The sequence below is a fragment of the Bactrocera oleae genome, chromosome 4, assembly GCF_042242935.1.
Source record: "Bactrocera oleae isolate idBacOlea1 chromosome 4, idBacOlea1, whole genome shotgun sequence".
In the NCBI taxonomy this organism is placed as follows: Eukaryota; Metazoa; Arthropoda; class Insecta; order Diptera; family Tephritidae; genus Bactrocera; species Bactrocera oleae.
This window is the reverse complement of record NC_091538.1, coordinates 49351615-49377336: the sequence shown is the minus strand read 5'-3', so window position 1 is coordinate 49377336 and position 25722 is coordinate 49351615. Positions and strand designations below refer to the sequence as shown.

Sequence of the window (25722 nt, the reverse complement as noted above, 5' to 3'; positions counted from 1 at the left end):
TTTTGGGTGTCATGAAAACCAATTTTATCGCTTTTGTTATCAAAAACAAAGCAAGAGGATATTCGCTGACAGATTTGAAATGCAAGTTAGGATATTAGTTTATATAACTTGTCTTCATTTCTACGGGGGAAAACATAAGAACAAAACACAAAATGTCATAATTATAAAGTTTATGGAAATATTCAGATATTTTAAGAGGATTTAATGTGTTATAAGTATGTATAGTAAGCATGTATGTATTTATACAAGCATACAAGTAAATGCAAGCCAAATTTCACATGCTGTTCCCCTAGTACATCAAGTGGATTACTGTATCTTCCTATTAATTTTTTCGAGACGAAAATCCAATCTGATTCTGTGATACCATTGAAAGTTAGAATTGGTTTGCAATACTGACAGCTACGCAAATCAGTCTTGAATTCTACGACACCCCTAAATATGTTATTGAATAAATATCATAATATATATATCGATAAAATATTGAAGCATCCGAGAATTAACCTAACCGAATTATCTTCTCAACAGGAATGTAGAAAATACATATTTATTTATTGTAGAAAAGAGAGGAAGAAACATACTAAATGCAGGACATTCATAAAATTAAGCAGACAACGTTGAAGCTAGACTGATTATTATATAGGCACATATGTTTATGAGTGATATTACTGCGGATTCACCAATGCCTGGCCAAATCGAAAATATTGACGCCGAAAATTACTAACTTTCAGCAACAAAGCGAAAAACTTTTCACATTTAACTTGAATGACAATTCTGCCGAAGAGATACGAATATTGATAATATTCCTAGGCGATCACGCAGAGTAGTATACTGTCAGCAGAGATCCCTGGACCCTTAAGTGTGTTACTGATATGTACAAGTATATAAAAGTCACCACTTGCCGGTATATGAGTGTTAGTTGTAGTAGAATAGTAAAAGTTTATATATACTGTGTGCAAAGTTAATCCCTTGTTGACTTCAGCCAAGTTAGTCAAAGTGAAAATCAGGGAAAAATGGTCTTTGGTTAAATTTTCTAATCTGTGTTAAGAAACATACACACACAAATAAAACGGAATCTCGAAAATACTCGATATGATAAAATTTTTTCTGAGAAAATATATATAAGCCAACATTTTTGTAACCTTTTATACTTTTTTGTTCAAAAATTAATTATATTAACTACCCAAGAATATGTAGATAAGGAAAGAAGAGCATATTACATAAGAACATAAACTTTAATTGAATTGTTAAATTCGGTAGTTAACAATTTTTGGAATTTGGAGAGATTATAAATAATTAGCAGACATGTATGAGTATTGGTGGTTGTGACACCTAAATAAGAATTATGAGTTTTAATGTAAAGTTTTTATAAAATTTTTCATGTATTTTAATAATTTTTTCCAAATGTAGATTCACCAATGATCTGAATAGATTAAAAGGCAAGGAAGTGCTAATTTCATTTATAAGCGTCTAATTTATATATACTCTTTATACTTGATTATTATGAAGATAAACAATGTTATATATCTTGAGGTAATTGAACTTTGATTCTGAATTAAATTATGTACACCACAATGATCAATGCTCGATAGACTTAAGTGTAATGAAAATTACCTTCCTACTAACCAAAAAAACTTGACTCGTTGAAGCATAAAGAGTTGCACCACATCGATCCTCTACACTTTGTATGCACATGTGATATCTTTAACTCAAATTTTTTTTTCATAAAATACGACGTGCCTAGGAGTGTGCATTGTATTAAGCGCCTAGTTTTTCAATTTTTTTTAATATGTTTTCCAACCCAATCCGTTAATACGTATGGTGTTTCATGTATAATTTTCACGAATTAGAAATTTTCATCTAACCTAAACGACAACTTATGGTATTATAATATATATATTATAATAGATCAACAAAGATTTCACTCATCTACTGAAATTACTTTGTAATATATTTCACTCATATATCGCCTACTTTGAAATATATCTTCACATTATTACATTATTATATTACAAATCAAACTCACTATATACCAATAGAATCCGTCCTACATGGCGTATGAGTAACATTGAAAATGAACACATATTTCATGAAAACAGCAAAGCCAAGTACACATAAAATATTTAAATCCTTATAACTTCGTAATCGCACAATAAATATTTTGCGGTTGATAAAGTTACAATTAGAATGAACGCTTACTGGTGTAGTAAGTAATACTAAAACAACAACAAAAAAGACTGCTTACACATTTCTCTATGTCTATATTGCAAAATCGATGCTTGCTTTGGTGTGGGTATAAAGTGTGTGTAACAGTGCTTTGGCTATCGTATAATAACAGCTTTGCTGTAAGTAGCAATGACTGAAAATATTCACAAGTGACTCGTGAATATAAGCGCTTTTTCACTATTCTACATTATTTTAACGAGTGTCGAAAATTTAATTCACTTTTCCGCCATTTAGAACATAAAATAAAATTTTTAAATTTACTTACGAAGAAACACTTTCACTTTTCGAGTTTTTACAGTTACATATTCTTGGCAAACTTTTTCATGGTGGATTTAAAGTGAAGACAGATTGAGAAAGAAGACAGGCCCAGACTAAGAACATTTTTTATATGAGTATTTATTAAATGGACGATTCAATTCATTATTACGCCTGCTATGATCCCATTCAAAAAATAATTACTAAAAATTACATATTATTGAATAAATTATATCGTTTGTTAAACCAATGGGAAATAAAAACCAATGCAAAAGGAATGTTGCGTACACCCCAGCAACATTCTTCGACACGAAGCCAACTCAGAAATACTGATGTGACTGATGTGACAATTTTTTTAAGAAATTCGGCAAAAAAAGATTAGTATATAACATATTTATGTACACATACATTTATATCGTGGGTGTACACAGATACTTGTTATATAAATGTTATTGGGGAAGAAATATACATATACGAGTATGTATATAATATTTAACGGGTGTTTTTTTTTAGACGTGTGGTTTTCAGGGTCTAAATATTCTCTCGGAATTTGCCTTTTTGACAACTATTACTTGATTTATATTCATTTTGGCACTTTCTGATTCCGGTCACCATGGGTCGAATTCGCACCACGTTTACTATAGTGGATAATGCGGATGGCCACCGATCTCAATTTAGAAAAGAAAATTCAGACGCCGTTGTATCCTCGAAAAGTCACTGTTTGGTGTACTCTATGGCCAAAGGGATCTATTGGTCCCTTTTTTTTTTAAATGAAGCCGGCTTTTACGTTACGGTCAATGGGGACTGTTGTAGAGCCGTGATTATTGATCATGTCTTAAAAAAACACCCTTTAGATGAAGTCAAAATAATCTCAATGACAGACTATTGCAGTGGCGACCGGGCTAATGTCAACGAGATCAAATGTGAAACAGACAAATAAATACACGTGTACAAACACAAGCACACACACACACCCTCACAGACATTGGCTCTTAATGAAATGATTGTCAGAAGAACAAGCCAACGACCGGTAATTGTAAGCGAAATTAACACTGACATACATCCTTTAGTATATACAGTAGCCAGCCTTGCGTATCGGATATTTGCGGTTTCTTCTGAGCATGCTACAATCGTCAGTTGCCAGCTGCCTGTTGACTGTTGAGCGCTGATTGTCAATTTCTGGTTGTCTGTTTACACTGATTTTGTCATTTTCCACACTTGTTATTCCTCTTGTCGCTCATATCTACATTTCTAGTTTTTGATGCTTAAGCGTGGAAGAACTGCCATAACCTAACAGAGAGCAACGAGTCAAATGAATCCACATACTTACAATACAGAACCTTTGAGAGTACAATGCCACTTTGTCGGCATAAAAGTAACGACGCAGAAGATTCGTGCGTTGATTACGCAATTTACAATCAATCTTACATTTTTCATTCAAAAGAGTATTTAAAACTTTTTTTCAGGACAGGCTGGGGACTTTTAAAAAAAATTATAATCCAATCAAATTTAAGGAACTCAATCTGTCAAAGAGATTTTTCAGATGGCTTACCGCCATTAAAAAAAGATCAGTTAAATAACTAGAAGATCCTTTTCTCCCCGAGAAGCTGCTCATACTTGTATGTCGAAACCGCCGATATTTGACCACGATGTTATATAGCTGCAATACAAACTGAACGACCGATTTTAAGTAATTGTAAAAAACTCTTCATTTGACGAGATATCTACAAAAAATAAGGCAAGGATTATTTTCTAAGGCAATAGTGTAATCTCCGAACAAAATATTTTGATTGAATAGCCATAGCAGATAGCTGCCATACAAACTGACGGATCAAAATAAGAATTTGTTTTAAGCAATGTTTAGTATTTGTAAAGAATATTCTAGCTACGGCACCCGAAGTTAACGTTTTTTTTTGTTTTAGTTTCCTTTGTTTTTCTTTCTTAGTAAGTTGTCTTCTATCCAGAAAAAAATGCAACATTTCACAAACCGTAAAGGTGATAGTTGATCAATGGATATTTATTTATCGCTTTTAATAGTAATTTTTTTAAATCAAGGTTTTCTATTAATTGTAATGAATCGGTCAATTTTGTTAAGTTCAATAATGGAAATTGTGAGTGAGCAAAAATTTAAAATGTTTAGAAGGAGCAATGGAGCATTTTTATAATGTTGCCAGATAATGAGGCAAAATTTTCATTGAGATAAGAAAACGATACCCCGGTGATTCAACTTTGCTAATAAAAGTTGCAACCTGCACACTTATTACAAGGCTTATGAAGCCTCAAAAATAGACTTTTTTTATTAATTATATTTTCGTCTAAATTGTATTTATTTATACCAATCGTTTGTCACTCTGTTGAGTAATCAATGAGTTTTCAATGTTGATATTGTTGTGATGACAGCATTTGGTCCGCTTAACGGGTTTAGCTTTATTTTCTATAAAACACAAACATTTTTACTTTGAATGTGGTAGGGAATATACAGACATTTTTTTGTCATTTTCGGTGCGTCTGGGCATTATGGCAACATTTTATAATCCAAATTAATATTATAAAATTTGTCACGATATTTGTAGACATAAATCTTGATGGAATTTAAATATATTGTACTTTGAATAATATGCCTAAGAAATATTTGTCTCTATATTCATTCAATAATGTATTTATATATATATAGTTATATATAAAAAAGCTTGTATTATCAAATATATATACACTTTGAATGCTTCCTTCTTTTAACCTTATTTTCGGGAAGAAAATTTTATTAAATCTGAAACCCAATATAAGCTATTTAAGTGTTCTTTAATTATGAGAAAAATGTTTATAAAAGTTTATCCAATTCGACCGAATAAACGCAGTTCGTAAATGTTAATCGAAGAGAAATCAATTCGCATTTTCCCTATTCAATTCTTGTCACATAATTTATCTTCAACGGTGACCACCAAACTATCTTCAACGGTGACCACCAACTGACCGAATGACCTTCCACACAACTAGAATGCCACAGATTTACAAAATTAATTTCATTTTAGTTTCCACTTTTTATTACTCGTCTTTGCTTCCGCCTTTAATTCGCAAATCTGTGTATAAATTTTCCTGGGAATTAAATACATAACTAATATGTATATGAAAACATAACAAGATGAGCCAATTGTGGGACTAAGGCAATTCTTCAACACTTCAAATGTGCAACAAGTGAAAAACTATGTAACTGGCGGCTAAAAAAGCAACTATTCGAAATTATTTTTAAATTTGAAGACTAGAACAACCAGTCGGAGGCAAATGTAAAACTCTAGGATGAAAAATAAAAATGATTATTCCAAAGAAAACAAAGGAAGAACAGAGTCTCAATGCCTCTACAAAATGTCTTAGTTAACTGAGTTGTGCTAAGAATTAAACTAAGTCTGCATTGCAATCCCCTTATAATTTACATTATTTTTGATAAAGCATACTCGTACATACAATTAAGAATAGCCAAAGGCGCCTAAAGTACAACTGTCAGTCGCTGTAAATAGCATTAAGCGATAAGAACGGTGGGTGTTTTTAATTAAAATCAACCACGGAAGTGCAATCGACAACCAAGTACGAAAGAAGTGAAGCGACAAACAGAAATGTTTAAGTGTCAATAAATGAATATCTTGCAGCGAAAGCATGCAATTATTGGTTACAACCAACTAAAATATCAGAATAACACAAAGTGAGATAATGCACAGAGGCACTTTTAGACAAACTTAATTTAATTTAATTAAAAAGGTGCCGACAAGTGGCAACCAACGCAGCTTAGCCCTTGCATTTATAAATGCACCCTCCATTTTATAAAATATATGTGTGCTTGTAAAACCTGTACAATCAAAGTGAGCCTCTGTGGCGTATACGTAATGCGTTTATAATAAGAGCGCACAGCAGCACTAACACCTCACGTTGTTTTTATATTGTTATTGTTGTGGTTGTATTGTACAACAACTGACTATCTGTATGCAATATTCTACAGCAACGATATGCTTGGCTTACGAGTCACAACGTTGTAACCGCTAAATATGTAGGCAGGCACGCAAATAAATTCTTGCTTGCATACAAATACTAATGCACACGAGTGAACTGCTTACAACCCCTACTGATGAATAATGCAGCATTATATTGATACATACATACATATACAAATGCACACTATGATTTTCTTGATTGTGTTTTAACACATATGTGTTTACAAAAGTGCTCGTAGAGATGAAGAAACATATTTTACACATATAATTTTGAATGCTTTAAGTAAATATTAAGGAGAAATTTAGTGGCTTAAATCAAACATTTACGATAAGATCATTACATCAATCTCTATGATTTCCGGTAGATGAAATCAGTTCTGGAGGAACCTTTAAGTCTCAAGAAATATACATATACGCACTTCTAGACGGTGGAAAGATTCTGACGTTAAATCGCATTTGATCATTATCCCTAAAACTATAAAATTTTATTATTTCTCTTTAAGGTTGACCAAAAGCCATAAGCAGCATAAGAGTGTCTACGCATTCGCAGAAGTCCCTTCCGAAAACAGAGAATTAAATAGACCATAATTCCACAATAATAATGCAGCGGCGAGATAATGCGCTTACTAAAATATTTCTTTAATAAATTTATTACATGACGTTTTTTTGGAACCAAAGGTGTCCCCATCAACACCCCCCAGTTCAGCACGAAAAATTAATTAATAATGGCTCAATAGCGTTCCCCATTGACTTTAACATTAACTGACTTCGATTTTCAAGAAATAACACCCGTCTAAAAACAACACCCGTTAGATTAATTCATATTCCGAATTTATGCAGAATCTTCAGTGCTATAAGTATTTGGAAAGCTTCTAAATTTTAACTTTACATTAAAAAACAGTTTTTTGAAAGTTAGAAATAGTGAAAGAAAGTTTTCCGGCTATGCTTTTTATTAGTTTTAAAAAAGTTAATCCAAGCAAATTCCAGTGTTTGGAAAACATTTTTAAGATATAATGTCATGTAGGTAAATTTGATTTCTGCAAAAAGACTAAATTATTAGATATAGATATAGAAAACTTAAGACACAAAAATACCTTTATAATCAATGTATGAATCTTTTTTAATACTTCTAATACAAGTTATTGTGTTTTCTCAGGTTTTGGTTAACCTTGTGTTGCTTATTTGCGTAGTTTTTGATAATCATGTCGCTTAAGTTATCATGCTTTCGGTCTGTCATGCCTTCTCAAGGCTTGTCATTCACTCTAAAATAGTAAATTTTAATAGAGGGATAAAACCATGACATTGGGCATAATTAGTTTGCTAACAAATTCAATGCACCACAATTAATTCTTAGTATACATTTATATATTATTATAGTCTGTATGTACTAACTGCATATGCTTTAGCTTTTAAGTAAATATGTATGCGTATGTAATAACAACGTGTTTTCTTTCAATTTATTTTCAGTGCTATTAAGGTAATTGACATGCTTCAATGGGGAAATGAATGTTAAATGAGTCAATGTATTGGAATATCAGCGCCTAAAAATAGATAACGGAAAATGCGCATATGCAAATAGCCAAAGCTAACAAATAATTCACAAAAGCAAAAAAGTGCTAAACGCTGGTAAACCACACATAGCTTTAACAGAATGTTGTGTATATAATCGGGTAGTGGTTTTGAAAACAGTTTGAAATAAATAGTGGTATAAGTGTGATGCGTTAGGAGAACTGTGCCAAATACGATCGTGAAGAATTTGCAAAAAAATTGTGTATAACAAATAACTCAACATACATGTATAATTGCTTTACCAGACTTTGTGACGTGCGTGCGCAGCAGAAAAATCCCTAATCTACACTATATTTAATAATAGCTGAACCTTCAACTGAGTTTCTATGCTTTTTTGAGCTTAAATCTGATTAGTCCGATTCGTTGACAGAAGTGTGATGCCGTAGTTTATCCATTCATTTGACATTTTACACATTAGTGCAGCATAACAAATAGCTCACAAAAAAACAAAAGGAGTAAAAAAATAATATACGAGTTCACATTAAAGCTAACTAACTTACAAGCAAATAAAAAGGTGGAACTCCATTGGCACGTTTCCGAATGTCATGATTCATCATCATGTGGACATATATGATGGCCGCAAGCCGTGGAGAACGGGCGAATATGATGATGTCCGCCTCGAGACGTCGCAATGAAAGTGAATCACCGAAATATGGTTACAAGTAAGTCACACTAAAGGTAATAATATGTGTATATAGGGCAGTGAAGTATGTTTACCATATTAACTGTGAACATCTATATTTCCTGCAATGAAGCATACCACAAAGCATCTAATTAAGTAATAAAAAAAATAATACTCTAACTGAGAATATAAAATATCCATATTTTTCATTCAGTTCATTGTTAAATTTATATATTTTCTCTGTCTGAAATATATATATATATGTTTGTTGGAAATAAATGTGTTTACTAGTTATACATTATTTAAGTTAGGCAACAAAATTTTTGCGACAAAAAAACGCTAAAAGAAATTAACTGAAGGGCACACCTATGAACAATTATATAAAACGGTATACTTTTAGAATATTGGTTGCACGTGCTTATAGTATACCTTAAGACATTTGATATTAAAATTTAAAAATTAAACTACAATACATTACTATTTCAAAAAAATTCTCAATATCATCACATTTTCACACTCTCTAACATTTCATTCCAAAAAAAGCGTTGGCCGCTCAATGCCATATCGTTCGACTGCTCGCCACAATGTGCTGCCACTGCACTCATCAGCGAGCTCAACATTACCGTCTGGTGCATATACGTCTTATCCACATACAACAACAACAACACCATACTACGAATCACACCATCTCAGCAGTAGCCAAGCCGCTGCCGCTAATTTGCCAAGCGCCAGTACCAGCGCCGCTTCCACAGCCAGTCCGCCGCCATTCCACACACACGCGGCTTCAGCGGCATTGCACAGACTGCCGCCACACAACAGCAGCCAACATCAAGTCGCTCATGCGACGGCGACGATCGATGAAGATGGCACCAGTCTCTTTTCGCCACTCTCACCTTGTATGCCGCTCACTGCTGCCGTGGACAAGGACACTCATATATTCGTGTATAAGGGGGCGAAAGCGAAAACTGCTCGTAAGCGTCTAATCGCCAATCATGTTGGCGAAATAAAAGCGGGTTTACCGCGCCGAATTTCAATGGAGATAAGCGATGAGGAGGACGCTATTGGTTTGGTGGATGAGGTGGAACGACGTCGACGTTGCTTGCGCGCGGCTAGGAGAAAATCCTGTGCTGAGCCGGAGATCGCTGGCGTTTCGGTTGATGCCGGTGGTGGAAGGGGAAGTGGGAGTGGTCGCAATGACGCTAGTGCGTTCAGTAGTGGCGTGGAGGATGACAGCGGAGAAGAGGATTATCTAGAGTTGGAGAGTGGCAAACGGATGTCACAGGTAAGAATTTTTTAATGTCAAGTTTAAGAAGAAAACGCGTATTGGTGTAGTTGTTGTTGGGGCAGCTATACATTCAGTTCGAGTAAAGATATGCCATATATAACATATCTGTTGGAAATTTCAACATCATAGACTCTTTTATAAAGTATGTACATGTGTGTTCATACAGGTTGGTTGGCCTCACCAAAAAATAGCACTACTAGCTCAAGTTGGTTCCTCTGCTTCAGAACACATGCAAAATTATAAGTCATTCTGTAAATTAATTCTTTGTTTACATGCCATTTGAAGTTGTCGTGTCAAAGTAATGTTTTAATGTGGAAACAAATTAATATCGCACAGTGATTAGATTATTTGTTTTGAAATATTTAAAAGCAAAGAAAATTCATGAACAAAAGTTCAAAATATCGTTAGTGAAGATCCAAGTTTGACTAAGCGTGAAATTGCTGATGCCATGGACATCTCAGACAAAGGAGTACTTCATATTTTACATGCAAAATTAGATATGAAAAATCTGTTTTGAACGTTAGTGCCGCACACGTTAACAATACAACAAAAACTGAATGGAGCGTTTTAAGTAGAATTAAACCGACTGAACAGGTTTTTGGGATGCAAACAGAACTTTGTTGATTAATTATCTGCAAAAAGGTAAAACAATGAACTCTGAATATTATTCCAGCCTTTTGGATCAGCCGGATGAAAAACTTCGTGAGAAAATACCTCTTTAAAAACCTGAAACAATTTTTTCGTCAAAAATGTTTTTCATCGAATGAAGAAGCTATTACAGCCGTAGACAGTTACTTTCGGAAAGTCATTATAGGGATGGCATAAAATTATTGGAGGACAATTAGTACCAAAAACAATATTTTTTCATTTCGAGCGTAGAAACTTTTCAACCAACCTGTATATAAAGTTTTGCCATTTTTCTTTAAAAAGTAAAAAGCAGCAATGCTCCAATAACATAAATATTATACATTTTATATATGCTATTGAAGCATTGCTATTCATTCACACAGAAAAAGTGGCACATCTGGCCGCATTTTTTTAATTTTTGATTTCCTTTCTTGCCAACATCCTTAAAGCTTATAATTGCTTTTTAAACATTATTATATGTGTGCGTATAACATACTGTGGCATTATTGCAGAATCTCGACAACGATTGACGTTGCCTTATTGGAAAGTAATTGTGAGAAAGGAAGTATTTAAAATAATTGTTTCATTTGTTTATTGTTTGGGTAGTCTCTTTATGTTGTTATTATCTGGTTCCGGAGTAAATATTTCATCACCTCCGTTCTAGAATACTGTATCCTTTGACCATAACCCTTTAACATTTATGTTTGAATGGCCACTATATTTTGAACATGACTTTGGTTTTGCCTTCGATGATGTCAAACTGACTGATCAAATTCAAGTCCTTATATAGAAAACTCTTCTATTTAACAAGATATCCTCACGAAATTTGGCATGGAATATTTTTCAAAGTAATAGTACAATCTCAAAACAAATGGTTTAGATCGAACTATTATAGCATATAGTTGCTAAACAAACTGACCCATTAAAATAAAATTTTTGTATGGAAATTTTTATTTATGAGGGATATTATAGCTTCGGTGCAAGTGAGGTTAACGTTATTTCTTTGCTTTGAACATTTTTTGAAAGAGGTTTCAAAGAGAGAGACACAGGTAATTTTTCCTTCCGATATAAAAGTGGTAACAACATTTAAAATAGTACAAACAACCATAAAAAAGTAATTATTGTATCGCAAACCCACAATCCAACTAAAATACAAACAAAAATCTAATGAATTCAATCAGTTAAGTTTGGTCAATAGTGACTACCACTTTTCAATATGACTACGAATAAAAATAATAATAAAACTAAAAGTCACTGCTGCACCAACAACTCGTGGTTCTGGAAATGAGTCGTAATTTTAAATTAACTAAGAAAAAACTGCAAATGCTACAATGAATAAGCTGAAAGGACATTTACTAACTTTGCCCTTTTAATTTAAGAAGTATATATGTACGTCTGTATTTTGACTTTCCATACATATTGCCACGTTCAATTCTCATATTTCTGTAAATTTTCCATGAACCTCCTCCGTTAATGTATGGATTGGAAGAAAGAACTGAATTGTTAAGAAAGAATATATATGGTGAATATATATGTATATGAAAAAATTTAAATATATAAGTACGAAGTGATTTCAAATACATATATTCCTAATTTAACTAACATGTGGTGACACTAGAAACTTGAGTATATGAGACATACTTGCGTGCAAGTAGGCGCTACTTAGTTAACCAAAGCCTTCAGGCAAAAGTTGCCAAGGAAAATAAATTGCTGTTGTTGATAAACTCAAAACTCTAGTTTGCCTATATTCTGAAAAGATGTAAATGATGAAACTCGGAAGATTTGGTTTATCATACATAAAAAAAAAGAGATAAATTTCTTCTTAAACAGCACAAGGTAAAGTCGAGCGGCTGGTTGCCAAAATAGTGTTTCTAGCCTTGACTGCGTCCAAAAACTTGACTCTGGACAACACTCAAAGATATTTAAAGTTTAATTAGGTAGGCTTACGCTCCTACACAATACACATTGACACAACTTTTATTATTTTCATCCACCAAAAATTAAATTTCAATCAACCAAGTGGCTGCAACCATATAAAAACCACCAGCGGCCAACTATTATAATATCACCAAAGCAATTGGCTGGAAATTTCATTCAGAATATTGCACAATACTCATAGATGCAGCAAAAGTAGCACAAGCACGATATGGGCGCACCATTCTAAGGCAGCTTAACACCTAAAACGCAAGAGAAAACAAAAGCTGCAAGTGCAGTCGTCCATTTTCTCCAAAACAGTGATCTTTTTCAAATGGAATTTGATATTTAATATACCGCTTTGTTGTTTTTAGCGCTGTTTGCAATTTCTTGCTATTCTTCTATTCTACCACATTTTAGAGCTTTTTTCACTCATCTTCAAAATCATAAATGTGCGAAGCTTAGTGAGTGGAAGACTCCCCCAACTTGTCCCTCTTAATATGCAAGTTTTTCTTAAGTGCTCCTTTATTGCAATTGCTACAAGTTTTCATTTCCTTTTTGATGTAATTATTTTCAGCACTCGACTTCTTTGTTCAGTTTTGGGTGATAAGTACTAAATACAATTGTGGTTTTTATGCCGCGAAAAATGTAGATATTAACAGTGGTATTTATTTTATTGGAAATAGAAAGCATGATTTTCAAACTTCGGCTTGGCACAAGGCCACACGTAGACAAGCAATTGATCACAAATCCAGCACACCCTCGAGAAAATGTTTATAAGCGCAGTATAATTTTAAAAGCCTAACTAAGCTTATGATTGCTTTTTATTTAATTTTCTTTTAGATAAATATTTATCCATACGAAAACCACTTCGATATAGAAACGATAATAGAACTTAAACAAGTACAGACAACCATCAAAAACAAAATAATAATAATTGTGTTGCAAGTCAATATCGTAAAAATCGTAAAACTCAATATATATTCATTATCACGTGATTTTAGAAATAAAAACTATAATGATAACGGTCTCTGAAATTTAGTCAACGTAGCTAGCTTTTCTATACAAAACTTCGTCTAATAAACTAAAAACTAATAGAATTTTGAAATTTTGTCATAAAAAATATCAATAAATTTTCACCAATAAAACTATTTTATTATAAAGGTTTTCTTTAAGACGTGTGGCAAATTAAATAAATTATTGTTTTTTTATTATTCTAACTGTTCTAACGTTAGTGAGAAGTGTCTTTAGTTTAAAGTTTACTTGACTGCGACAGCGGTTTGTTTTTTGGTCTTATTATATTGCTTTTATTAGATTCATTTGTTTTTTGTATGTTTGTAACTTTTTCTTGTGCAGGCGATAACTTGAGTATAAATTGAGATATTTTGCTGAAATTGCTACATATATTCATTGGCACCCAAGAGAGGTCGGAATTGAATATGGGTATAATCGGATCATTGTGTTTTTTAGTTTTCAGGAATGTTGCAAATGCTTCAAATACTTAGATTTAATGTTGGTTACTTTGAAGTGCCATTTCTCATGCTCGAAAATTTTTTATAGACCATTCTTTGGTGTTCTTTCCTACTATATCTCTACCACCTTTGCTGCCTCCAGAGCTATCAGCTTTAATATTTTCTCGTTCAGCCATATTCTTCTGTCAGTCTACATACTAATACTCATATAGTTATTTGTCTGGAAATCTACTCCAGGCTCACTGTTGCATTACATAAGTACATAAATATTTTTAAATGCAAATACGTATGATGTCTGGGCATATGTATATTCCCTTTAAATAATTTTAATTTTAATTAGTAGTTTAAGGTCATTAAATGTTATAATATTTTTTCACTTCAATTACACTATATTTTTGCGACCTTAAGAATGATTTCTGATATATTCAATTTTATAAATTCATATGACTATGGACTGTGTGTGTCCTAATGGACTTTGTTCAAACACTCTTTTATACAGATATAGAGGGCAACAAAAAAAGGTAATAAAATACATACTTAATCCATGCTAAATTAAAGGATGTCAAATTGAGAGTGATTATATTATATTTATCACTGAAATATCAACTTAAATTAAAAAGGAGAGACAGGCATTTTAGTTTATTTAAGTTCACATTTTGATTTCCTGCTTCTGAATATTTGACCTGATAATGATAACGATGATTTGCAATACTAGATTTTTTTAGAGATAACTTTCAATTTGATATATACATACTGTATATTCATATACCTAAAAACGCAAGTATGTCCAATGGAAAACCACAAAATGCACTTGCATAAAAAAGTATTCAATTGCAATTCGCTACGAATGTCGTTGTAGATCATTTTATCTCCAAGCGCACGTTGCTGTGCCAATTTATTACCACTTTTCTCGATTTACTTTTATTCGCTTAGTGGCAGTGTGTTATTTCATCATAATCAATTGCTTTTGTAGTGGAAAGTTATGTTGCAGAGACACTTGATGTTTCGTTAGGAAAAGTCCTCACAAGAGGTTAGAAAGGAAACAAAATTTATGTGAGATTTGAGTCCTTGGCCATATTCGTAAAGCACGAAATTTAAAAATACTTAAATATAAGGTTCATTACACAAGACATTTTTACAGTTTAACAGAAATATATAAAATTACTTTTCCATTTGCACATTTCATAATTCGATTGCTTTCTTCCTCAAAGCTTTGTGCTTACGGTTTCATAAATTGAATTTTATATTTTGTAAAAGCTATTTCCATCGGCCCACATATATATGTATTTGAGCGCACAGGATATGAGAAAGCACATATATATTTATGTTCATGTATCCCCATAAATTTATTTAAAAATCACAAGTTCAAGACCTTAGCATCATATGACATTCACAAATAAGCGAAAGCACTGTGTAATAGAAATGGAAAAATTAATCTAAGAATTTTAATTTATTTAAGTTTTTAATTAAATTCAAAAACATTTGAAGTAAATATCAACTACATTAAAATTCATATAAAATACATATAGTTGTCATCTTTAAAGGCAATAATGGAAACAGAAATAGAGCGAAAAAGGACATCAAAGAGTTGCCTTCGAAATATGCTGCAGAATGAAAAACGCATTGAATTACAAAGGGGCTTCGATGCATCCCATAGTTATTTCAAGTATTTCAGGCATTTGCACACCATTACGGACAGAGTTGAAAAACGAAAACGAACAGAAAAATTATTCTAAGCGACATACATAAATAAATACATAAAGACAAGCATGAATATACACAAAGCTGACGAGCACCAAACCAAAAAGCAAACAGTTTGCAATTTGAGGTCAAATAGTGAGAATGCTGCCAGAGCCAAGAAAAAATAAAGACATTTCAGTGGGCAGCCGCTGGAGCAGTCAGACGACAACTGCAAGCGCCAGCAACTCAGACTATGTGACGCTATTAAATACTTGGTTTAAAACCATAATTGCCGCAACGTATAACTGCTGGTCCTCATCAATGTTTGTGTGCTGTTTACATTGCACCACTCAAATTTTACTTAGCAAATTCTTAGGAGCACACGCTTCCAGACTTCCTTACAAACACTCATGGCTGCCTTTTTCGCAACAGTATTTCTCTGCGTTTTTAGCATTTTAATAGACGTCGCTACTCTACAGGTCGCCTCTATCCCACTGAGTTAATTTTTTTAACTTTCGGCACAGTTTCAACAGCTCAATTGCACATCGTTTGCACACACGTACGAGTATGATTATGTTTATGCATCACAATTTTTACGCACATCTTAAGCTTCTGAAATATATTTTTTCTGGGAGGTCAGCCCTTTTATAGTTGTTTTAGGAAGTTACCTGAAAATGAAATTTATAAAGTTGGACTTCGCAACCTGAAGATCTAGTAGTAAGACAATCTTAACAATGAGCAGATTGGACCAAGACCCAAGGACTTTCTGCTCCTCATGATTCAGCCTTAAGTGTCTGGTAAGACCTTGTAGCCGCAGCTACTGTCAATTGTGCACCCATCAAACTCAATGACTGGTGACCATTATTACCAAAATAATTGTTCGGTTACGCCCAATAGTCGGTCGATATAATCGCCTAGCAGAGTCGGTAACTGGCGCAACCATGGATCATTATCACGTGATTTTCGAAGTAAAAACTATAATGATAACGGTCTCTGAAATTTATTCAACGTAGCTAGTTTTTCTATACAAAACTGCGTCTAATCAACTAAAAACTAATAGAAAGAAATTTTATCATAAAAAATATCAATAAATTTTCACCAATAAAAGTATTTTATTATTAAGGTTTTCTTTAAGACGTGTGGCAATTACGGCTTCAACTAACGCATTTCATAGCTTCACATAGTATAAATTATTGTTTTTTTTTTTCTTCTAACTGTTCTAACGTTAGTGAGAAGTGTCTTTAGTTTTAAGTTTACTTGACTGTGACAACGGTTTGCTTTTTGTTCTTATTATATTGCTTTTATTAGCTTCTTCTGTATTTTGTATGTTTGTAACTTTTTCTTGTGCAGGCGATAACTTGAGTATAAATTGAGATATTTTCATGAAATTGCTACATATATTCATTGGCAGCCAAGAGAGGTCGGTATTGCAGATGGGTATAATCGGATCATTGTGGTTTTAAGTTTTCAGGAATGTTGCAAATGCTACAAATACTTAGATTTAATGTTGATTAATTTGAAGTGCCATTTCTCATGCTCGAAAATTTTTTATAGACCATTCTTTGGTGTTCTTTCCTACTCTATCTCTACCACCTTTGCTGCTTCTAGAGCTGTCAGCTCTAATATTTTCTTGTTCAGCCATATTCTTCTGTCAGTCTACATACTAATACTCGTATAGTTATTTGTCTGGAAATCTACTCCAGGATCACTGTTGTATTTTGAAAGAATATGTATATTCCCTTAAAATAATTTTAATTTTAATTAGTAGTTTAAGTTCATTAAATGTTATAATATTTTTTCACTTCAATTACACTATGTTTTTGCGACCTTAAGAATGATTTCTGATTTATTAAATTTTATAAATTCATATGATTATGGGCTGTGTGTGTCCTAATGGACTTTGTTCAAACACTCGTCTATACAGATATAGAGGGCAACAAAAAAGGTAATAAAATACATACTTAATCAATGCTAAGTTAAAGGATGCCAACTGAAAGTGCCTATATTATATTTATCACTTAAATATCAACTTAAATTAAAAAGGGAGATAGGCATTTTAGTTTATTTAAGTTCACATTTTGATTTCCTGCTTCTGAATATTTGACCTGATAATGATAATGATGATTTGCAATACTAGATTTTTTTAGAGATAACTTTCAATTTGATTTATACATACTGTATATTCATATACCTAAAAACGCAAGTATGTCCAATGGAAAACCACAAAATGCACTTGCATAAAAAAGTATTCAATTGCAATTCGCTACGAATGTCGTTGTAGATCATTTTATCTCCAAGCGCACGTTGCTGTGCCAATTTAGTACCACTTTTCTCGATTTACTTTTATTCGCTCAGTGGCAGTGTGTTATTTCATCATAATCAATTGCTTTTGTAGTGGAAAGTTATGTTGCAGAGACACTTGATGTTTCGTTAGGAAAAGTCCTCACAAGAGATTAGAAAGGAAACAAAATTTATGTGAGATTTGAATCCTTGGCCATATTCGCAAAGCGCGAAATTTAAAAATACTGAAATATAAGGTTCATTACACAAGACATTTTTACAGTTTAACAGAAATATATTAAATTACTTTTCCTTTGCACATTTCATAATTCGATTGCTTTCTTCCTCAAAGCTTTGTGCTTACGGTTTCGAAAATTGGATTTAATATTTTGTAAAAGCTATTTCCATCGGTCCACATATATTTGTATTTGAGCGCACAGGATATGAGAAAGCACATATATATTTATGTTCATATATGTCCATAAATTTATTTAAAAATCATAAGTTCAAGACCTAAGCATCATATGACATTCACAAATAAGCATAAGCACTGTGTAATAGAAATGGTAAAATTAATCTAAGAATTTTAATTTATTTAAGTTTTTAATTAAATTCAAAAACATTTGAAGTAAATGTCAACTACATTAAAATTCATATAAAATACATATAGTTGTCATCTTTAAAGGCAATAATGGAAACAGAAATAGAGCGAGAAATGATATCAAAGAGTTGTCTACGAAATATTCTGCAAAATGAAAAACGCTTTGAATTACAAAGGGGCTTCGATGCAACCCACAGTTATTTCAAGTATTTTAGGCATTTGCACACCATTGCGGACAGAGTTGAAAAACGAAAACGAACAGAAAAATTATTCCAAGCGACATACATAAATAAATACATAAAGACAAGCATGAATTTGCACAAAGCTGACGAGCACCAAACCAAAAAGCAAACAGTTTGCAATTTGAGGTCAAATAGTGAGAATGCTGCCAAAGCAAAGAAAAAATAAAGAATTTCAGAGGGCAGCCGCTGGAGCAGTCAGAATACTTGGTTTAAAACCATAATTGTCGCAACGTATAACTGCTGGCCCTCATCAATGTTTGTGTGCTGTGTACATTGCACCACTCAAATTTTTCTTAGCATATTCTTAGGAGCACACGCTTCCAGACTTCCTTACAAACACTCATGGCTGCCTTTTTCGCAACAGTATTTCTCTGCGTTTTTAGCATTTTAATAGACGTCGCTACTCTACAGGTCGCCTCTGTCCCGCTGAGTTAACTATTTTAACCTTCGATACAGTTTCAACAGCTGTGTGTGTGTGTGTTTTACGCAAATACATTCTTCACATCTTAATCTTTCTTTTTATTTCTATTTGTGAATTTTTGCAGCTGAGAGACTAGTTCACGTGATGATAAACAGACAGACGAACAACTTTCATTGTGATTAACGTGATTACCTGCCGGCGGGGGCCTAAGAGTGACCAAAAGCACAACGGATCAAAAGAATACGTTGATCAGCGCCCCAAACAATGGGAGCTGTTTGCAGGCATTTATTTAGATTCCGATTGGCAGTGTAAAATGAACACACTGACCACCTTGGTAGGGTTCGAAGCCGACCTAAAACCTCTGCCATGCTATGGATCCGGAACCCGGTTGCTTATGTAACTTCACATTGATATGAATTTTCCAGTTTTTTCCAGCATTTGGTTTTAAACCACATACATCACAAATCTTTCCAAAGGATCCAACCCAGTGAGCAGATTGGACCGAAAACCCATTACTTGCTGCTTCTCGTGGTCCAGATTTATGTCTCTGGTAAGACCTTGTAAGCGCAGCTACTGCCATTATTACCATAATAGCCAGAGTCGGTAACTGGCACAATCATGGATTGGTTTCGTACCACGTTTACTCTAAAAGACAATGTGCATCCTCAGAGATGCCGTACAGTGCAGTAGAGTATTGAAGAAGACCCGAATAAGTCCATCCGCCATCAAGTGCAATAATCGGAGTTTTGTACACTTTATGTAAGAATTTGTGAAAGACTCATAGCTACATGCCATACAGCCAACGAAAAAATGAAGTTAATATAGGACGCGTTCGGCAATCGCATTATCTCGCATCGTGGCCCTGCAGTATGGCCTCCAAGATCGTCCGATTTAACACCGCGATAATTGGTAGAAAATATTCGCCACTTGTCCGAAATATATGATTAAATTATGTGCGTTTTATTTCTTCTTTAGTAACGTTTTCAGGAAAAAAAAACGCTTTCGATATATGTCTCTCGGGATTCACAAAACTTCATGCCAGTCTTGATATACCCTGTTCAGGGTTAACAATCATTACTAATGGGCAATTGGAGATGTAGCATTATCTTAGACTGGACGGGTTTAATAAGAAAAGTACAATAAAAACTATCCAAAAGAGGAAGAATAAAATAAAATGTCATGAATGAAAAGAGAAAAAAAAGAAATGTGGCTGGCTAAAGCGAGGTTCCGTCTAAAACATATACGTATTAATATAATATAATAAGTTCAAAATTTCTGTCAATCAGGATCAATCGGCCAATTAACATCTTAAAGTATATTAATAAATGAACTAATTAAGTGGTTTACCATATATGCCAATCATTCATCTGCCCGATACTATGCGATATAAAGTTAGTTAAATTGCTATTAGCTGTTTCCAATTACAATGGTAGGAATTTTCAATAGCACAAGTCGCAACATCAAAAATACGTGCCTTTTGACAAATTCGCTCGCCAAAGTAACAGCAGCCTGAAGACATACGCCCGTAATGCTCCTTAAGTTAATTAACATTTCTCCGCAGCAATAAATTTTCATTTAGAAGCTGTCATTTGTTATTTCCTGCAATTGGTCTACGGTGTTCGACTAACAATTTCATTAAAATTATTGTCAAAACTTATTGCCTGGCAAGCCAAATATTATTCCATAATAGCTATAAATAATTGGAGAAGTTATAAATTATCATTCGTGTTATGAATAGAAGAGAGGGTGTGTCAATTGTATTGGCAATTACCAGCTGCCACTTGATTGCGCTTAATACACACACACCTACTTATATCCGCATTGAGCGCAGCAGTGGCAAACAATTTTCCGGAGGTCAATTACACCGCTAATCGTATTTCAATTAAACGAAGAACATAAGAGTAAATATTAACAAGGCCAATAGCCAATGGATGAAAACATTAATAAATACGAGTTTTCTTATATATCTACGTGTAATCGAGACATTGTGTTGTGAGTTTTGTTGTACACCCTGTAAGGAGGAGAAAAGTAGAGATTTAGAGACTAACCTACTACCAGTAATTAGCACTGGCTTAAAGCGAGGGCGAAGGATTTATTCTATGTATTTAAGTCGCAGCACTGTACCAGAACAGATGACGGTAGCACTGACACAATACCTAAGTATTCAGTGCGGCTTCGGAGAACACAATGTTTGGATCTTACTCTTATAGAACATCTGGGTTTGTTTGGAAATAAAAATTAGAAACCATATAATCAAGAGCAAGGAAATATTAAAGTGTGTAAGAAATAACGTAAGGATAATATTACGACAGCGCAAACTGAAAACTAGTTAATATCATACCTAATAAGCTTTCAGAAGCGCTTAAGCATGGTGGATGTTTTACACATGCTTCATTGCTATAACAAAAAGTTAAATCAGTACTTTTTTTATAGCAATGAAGCATTTATTGAACAATACTTTTTATCGCACCTTATGAGCGTAGACTCACTACCACTACCACTATAGCATTCCGATCGTTCAGTTGTATGGCAGAACTAAATGACCGGAATAAAGTGCATGGAAACCTTTTTTGTTTGACAATGTTTCTTAAAAAAATTTGGCATGGGCATATGGCAATGATTCAGTCTCCGAAGAAATTGTTTAGATCCGATCAGTATAGCCAAGATTCTGTAGGCTTTTCTGAATACAGTATGAGCTATAGGAAATGGCATTTAATGACTTTCAACCAAGGCTCGGGTATACAAAGAATTAAGATGAGAAATTATATGAATATGCAAGGGGATTCCACAATCAGTGAGGAGCGAGCCGCAAGCCCTACAACTCCTACAACTTTTTTATACTCTCGCAACCTGTTGCTACAGAGTATAATAGTTTTGTTCACCTAACGGTTGTTTGTATCACCTAAAATTAATCGAGTTAGATATAGGGTTATATATATATAAATGATCAGGATGAAGAGACGAGTTGAAATCCGGGTGACTGTCTGTCCGTCCGTCCGTCTGTCCGTCCGCCCGTGCAAGCTCTAACTTGAGTAAAAATTGAGATATCTTTATGAAACTTGGTAGACATGTTTCATGGTACCGTGAGACGGTTGGTATTGCAGATGGGCGTAATCGGACCACTGCCACGCCCACAAAACGCCATTAATCAAAAACAAATAACTTGCCATAACTAAGCTCCGCAATAAGATACAAGACTGTTATTTGGTACACAAGATCACATTAGGGAGGGGCATCTGCAGTTAAAATTTTTTTTTAAAAAGTGGGCGTGGTCAAGCCTCTAATAGGTTTAATGTGCATATCTCCTAAACCGCTAATACTATAATAACAAAATTCACTGGAAGCAAATGTTTTTAGCACTTCTATTGATGGTGTGAAAATAGTTGAAATCGGGTGGCAACTCCGCCCACTCCCCATATAACGGTACTGTTAAAAACTACTAAAAGCGCGATAAATCAAGCACTAAACACGCCAGAGACATTAAATTTTATCTCTGAGATGGTATAAGATGACTTTATAGGAACCGCGTTCAAAATTAGACAGTGGGCGTGGCACAGCCCACTTTTAGGTGAAAACCCATATCTTGAGATCTGCTCAACCGATTTCAACCAAATTCGGTGCGTAACGTTTTTTTGATGTTTCTATGTCATAGTGCGAAAATGAGCGAAATCGGATTACAACCACGCCTATTTTCCATATGACACCATTTTAAATACCACTTGATTCTTTCACTTTCCACTATGCAAATCAAGCAACAATGATTATATCGGCGTAAAACTTTGCGTGAATAATACGTTTAAAGTATGCCACCTTGTGACCAAAAATTTTCTAAATCGAACCAAAACTGTTCAAGCCCCTAAGTACTAAATATGTGGACCCCAGTGCCTATAGTTGACCTTCTACCGAAAATATCAGCCAATTCACAAAGAAATCTCAAACGAGTATACCATTTGACTTTGCGAGAGTATAAAATGTTCGGTTACATCCGAACTTAGCCCTTCCTTACTTGTTAAATAATACTAACGATATTACTGGCTTATAGATACTCGAAAGTACTTTTTGTGTAACTTTTTACTAATTTTGTTTATTCTATTACTTTGCGTTCGGTCTTCTACAAATTATTAGTTTGCACGCCTGTCATTATGGTCGACCACATGGTAATTATCAGCAACCACCCACACACACACACCCATACACAAATACGCACAAAATAATGGCACACGGCCGCAGTTGGTTTAACGGCGCTTAGGTGCTCCACTCAAATGACAGCTGAAGTGAAATTGTTGCTTTGCTTTTACTTTTATCATTCACTCGCCTTTCACTTATCATAAAATATACTTTCAGTTTTCTCTCGAACTTTGTGGCATCCGAGGTGTCGCTTTAACTTTCAATTGGACAGTCACATATTTTTGTTAGTCCGGAAAGTATTTTTATTTTGCGGAACTGTTTCTAGACGGACGATTATATTAATTATAATCTTTTACAAATAAATTTTTTTTCCTGACCAAAGTAAATGTGCTAATACATAGCCAAGTGGATGAGCTAAAATAATATATACATCGCAAAAACAAATATAATTAAAATTTTTGTTTGTTATTTTTTTTTATACAACTTATGTTTCCCCCTATGTCTTCGAAAAACAATAAAATAAATTAATGAATTAAGATTATTAAAGTAAGACTATAAAACCATAATAATATAAAAGCCTAAAAAATATTACAACAAATAATGCAAATTAATAATTGCAGAATTAAGTCATACTAGTGAAATATAAATTATAAAAAAATTTAACAAAGATATTAAGAGCAAAACCAACCTAATTAACTCCGATGATTTTATTTTCGTCTTCAAATTAGAATCCTGAGCCAAAACTTACGCTTTATCCAATTTTACAGCCAATTGTTATAAGCTTCGACTGGGATGGCCTTCACTGCCTTCACCGAATTTTGGTCTTTTTCGATTTTCGCTAATTTGGATAGTTTCGACGTCATATTCATAGGGTCATCAGCTATGTCAAGTATCTTGCTTCATATCCAAAACATTAACCGAAATGATAGAGCCGATCCATAAAAGATGTTGAGATGCTCTATTATCTCTCTGATGCTAACACAACAATTTTCAAACGCTGTTTCCTGAACTTTTTCGATGCTATCGTCGTTAACAGAATTGGATGAACCCATCGCGAAAAAGCTATCGGTTTTTAACGCTCAGGTCTAGTCCGGGTCAAATTTGATCAGAAGATATTAACAAAACGGGTTTTTAATTTACTACGATGGATATATGAGGAAATATTTAACCAGATAACAAGACATCATTGTATTATTCACACCAATTTCGCTCATTTTCGGAATTAGATTGTGGGGTATCTAGTATTATACCTTCACAAAATTTTGCTAAGACATCGTACATATGAACGGTATAAAATCAAGGAAAGTTTGAATTTCTTATATTAGATATATGGGGACCAGGGGAAGTATTCATCCGTTTTAAAGAGAGCTATTATCAGGAAAATAAATCAAATAGTTTTACCGAAATGTTATGTAAAAATCTGATGTAGGCCCTTGAGTCTACTAATTCGAAAACTATTTATGTCCCTCGGTTTATATTTTAAAAAGTGAAAGAATCAAATGAAACTTAATGAACTACTAAAACTAAATGAATCGCTCATTCTCACAATGTAACATGCGGCGACCAATCCGCCAAAAATACCAATTATTTTTCAACAATTACTGACGATTATTCAGTCTTTGACAAAAAGCTATTTATACCCTGAATATATGATGGGTATATGACCCATAAGTTTCCCACCCAGATCTGTGTGTCTTTATATACGCGAACTCGTCTCTCAGTTTTTAAGATATCAATCTGAAATTCGGCACAAATTCATTTCTTAGCAAGAAGCTGCTCAATTGTCGACACCGATGATATCGGACAACTATAGAATATATCTGCCCTACGAACTGATCGATCAAACTCAAGTCCTTGTACGGAAAACTTTTTATTTCACGCGATATCTTCACCAAATTTATCATGTATTATTATCTAAGACACTGGGTTAATTTTCGAAGAAAGTTTTTAGATCGGACCACTATAGCATATAGCTGTCTTACAAAGTGAAGGAGTGGAAGCAAGTGCTTGTATGGAAAACTTTATTATTTGACGTGATTATAAACTTCCAAGAACTAGAAAAATATTAGAAATCATTGGCCACAAACTCGATGACATAAAACAACCATTAACACAATAATACTCTTGAACGTTGAAGCCGCTTTTACGGCCACAACAGCCTCTGCGCATCCAGAAGATACGTTGCGAGTCGCCAGCAATGCACTCGCACAACAAAAAAGTGGTATGAACCAACAACAATGCGGCAAAATATTTCACTTAATACACCTTATAATATTTCTTTTTATAAGCGTATGTATGTATGTTTCGCTAATATAAATTTCGGTTAAGAATTTATCACTCTGATCTCTTGAGGGATTTTCTGAAGTGATGTGAATGAATGGAAGCCTACAAGCGGTCATCGTTGACCTTACTTTTATTACAGC

At 33.6% G+C, this 25722-nt stretch overlaps 1 protein-coding gene across 3 annotated transcripts in view; it reads left to right on the top strand.

The window, feature by feature from the left end:
• LOC118680748 (uncharacterized) overlaps window positions 1-25722 on the top strand; it is a 382178-nt gene that overhangs the window by 346108 nt on the left and 10348 nt on the right. For 2 of the 3 annotated variants that reach the window (XR_011396106.1, XM_070108717.1), the window contains exon 1: window positions 9204-9931. The exons of the other annotated variant lie outside the window; for it this stretch is intronic. Coding sequence is in view for 1 of the 2 variants with exons in the window: in XM_070108717.1 (XP_069964818.1) it covers window positions 9206-9931 (726 nt within the window). In the remaining variant the exon portion in view is untranslated. Of the gene's footprint in view, window positions 1-9203; window positions 9932-25722 lie in introns of those variants that run through there. 3 annotated transcript variants of the gene reach the window in all.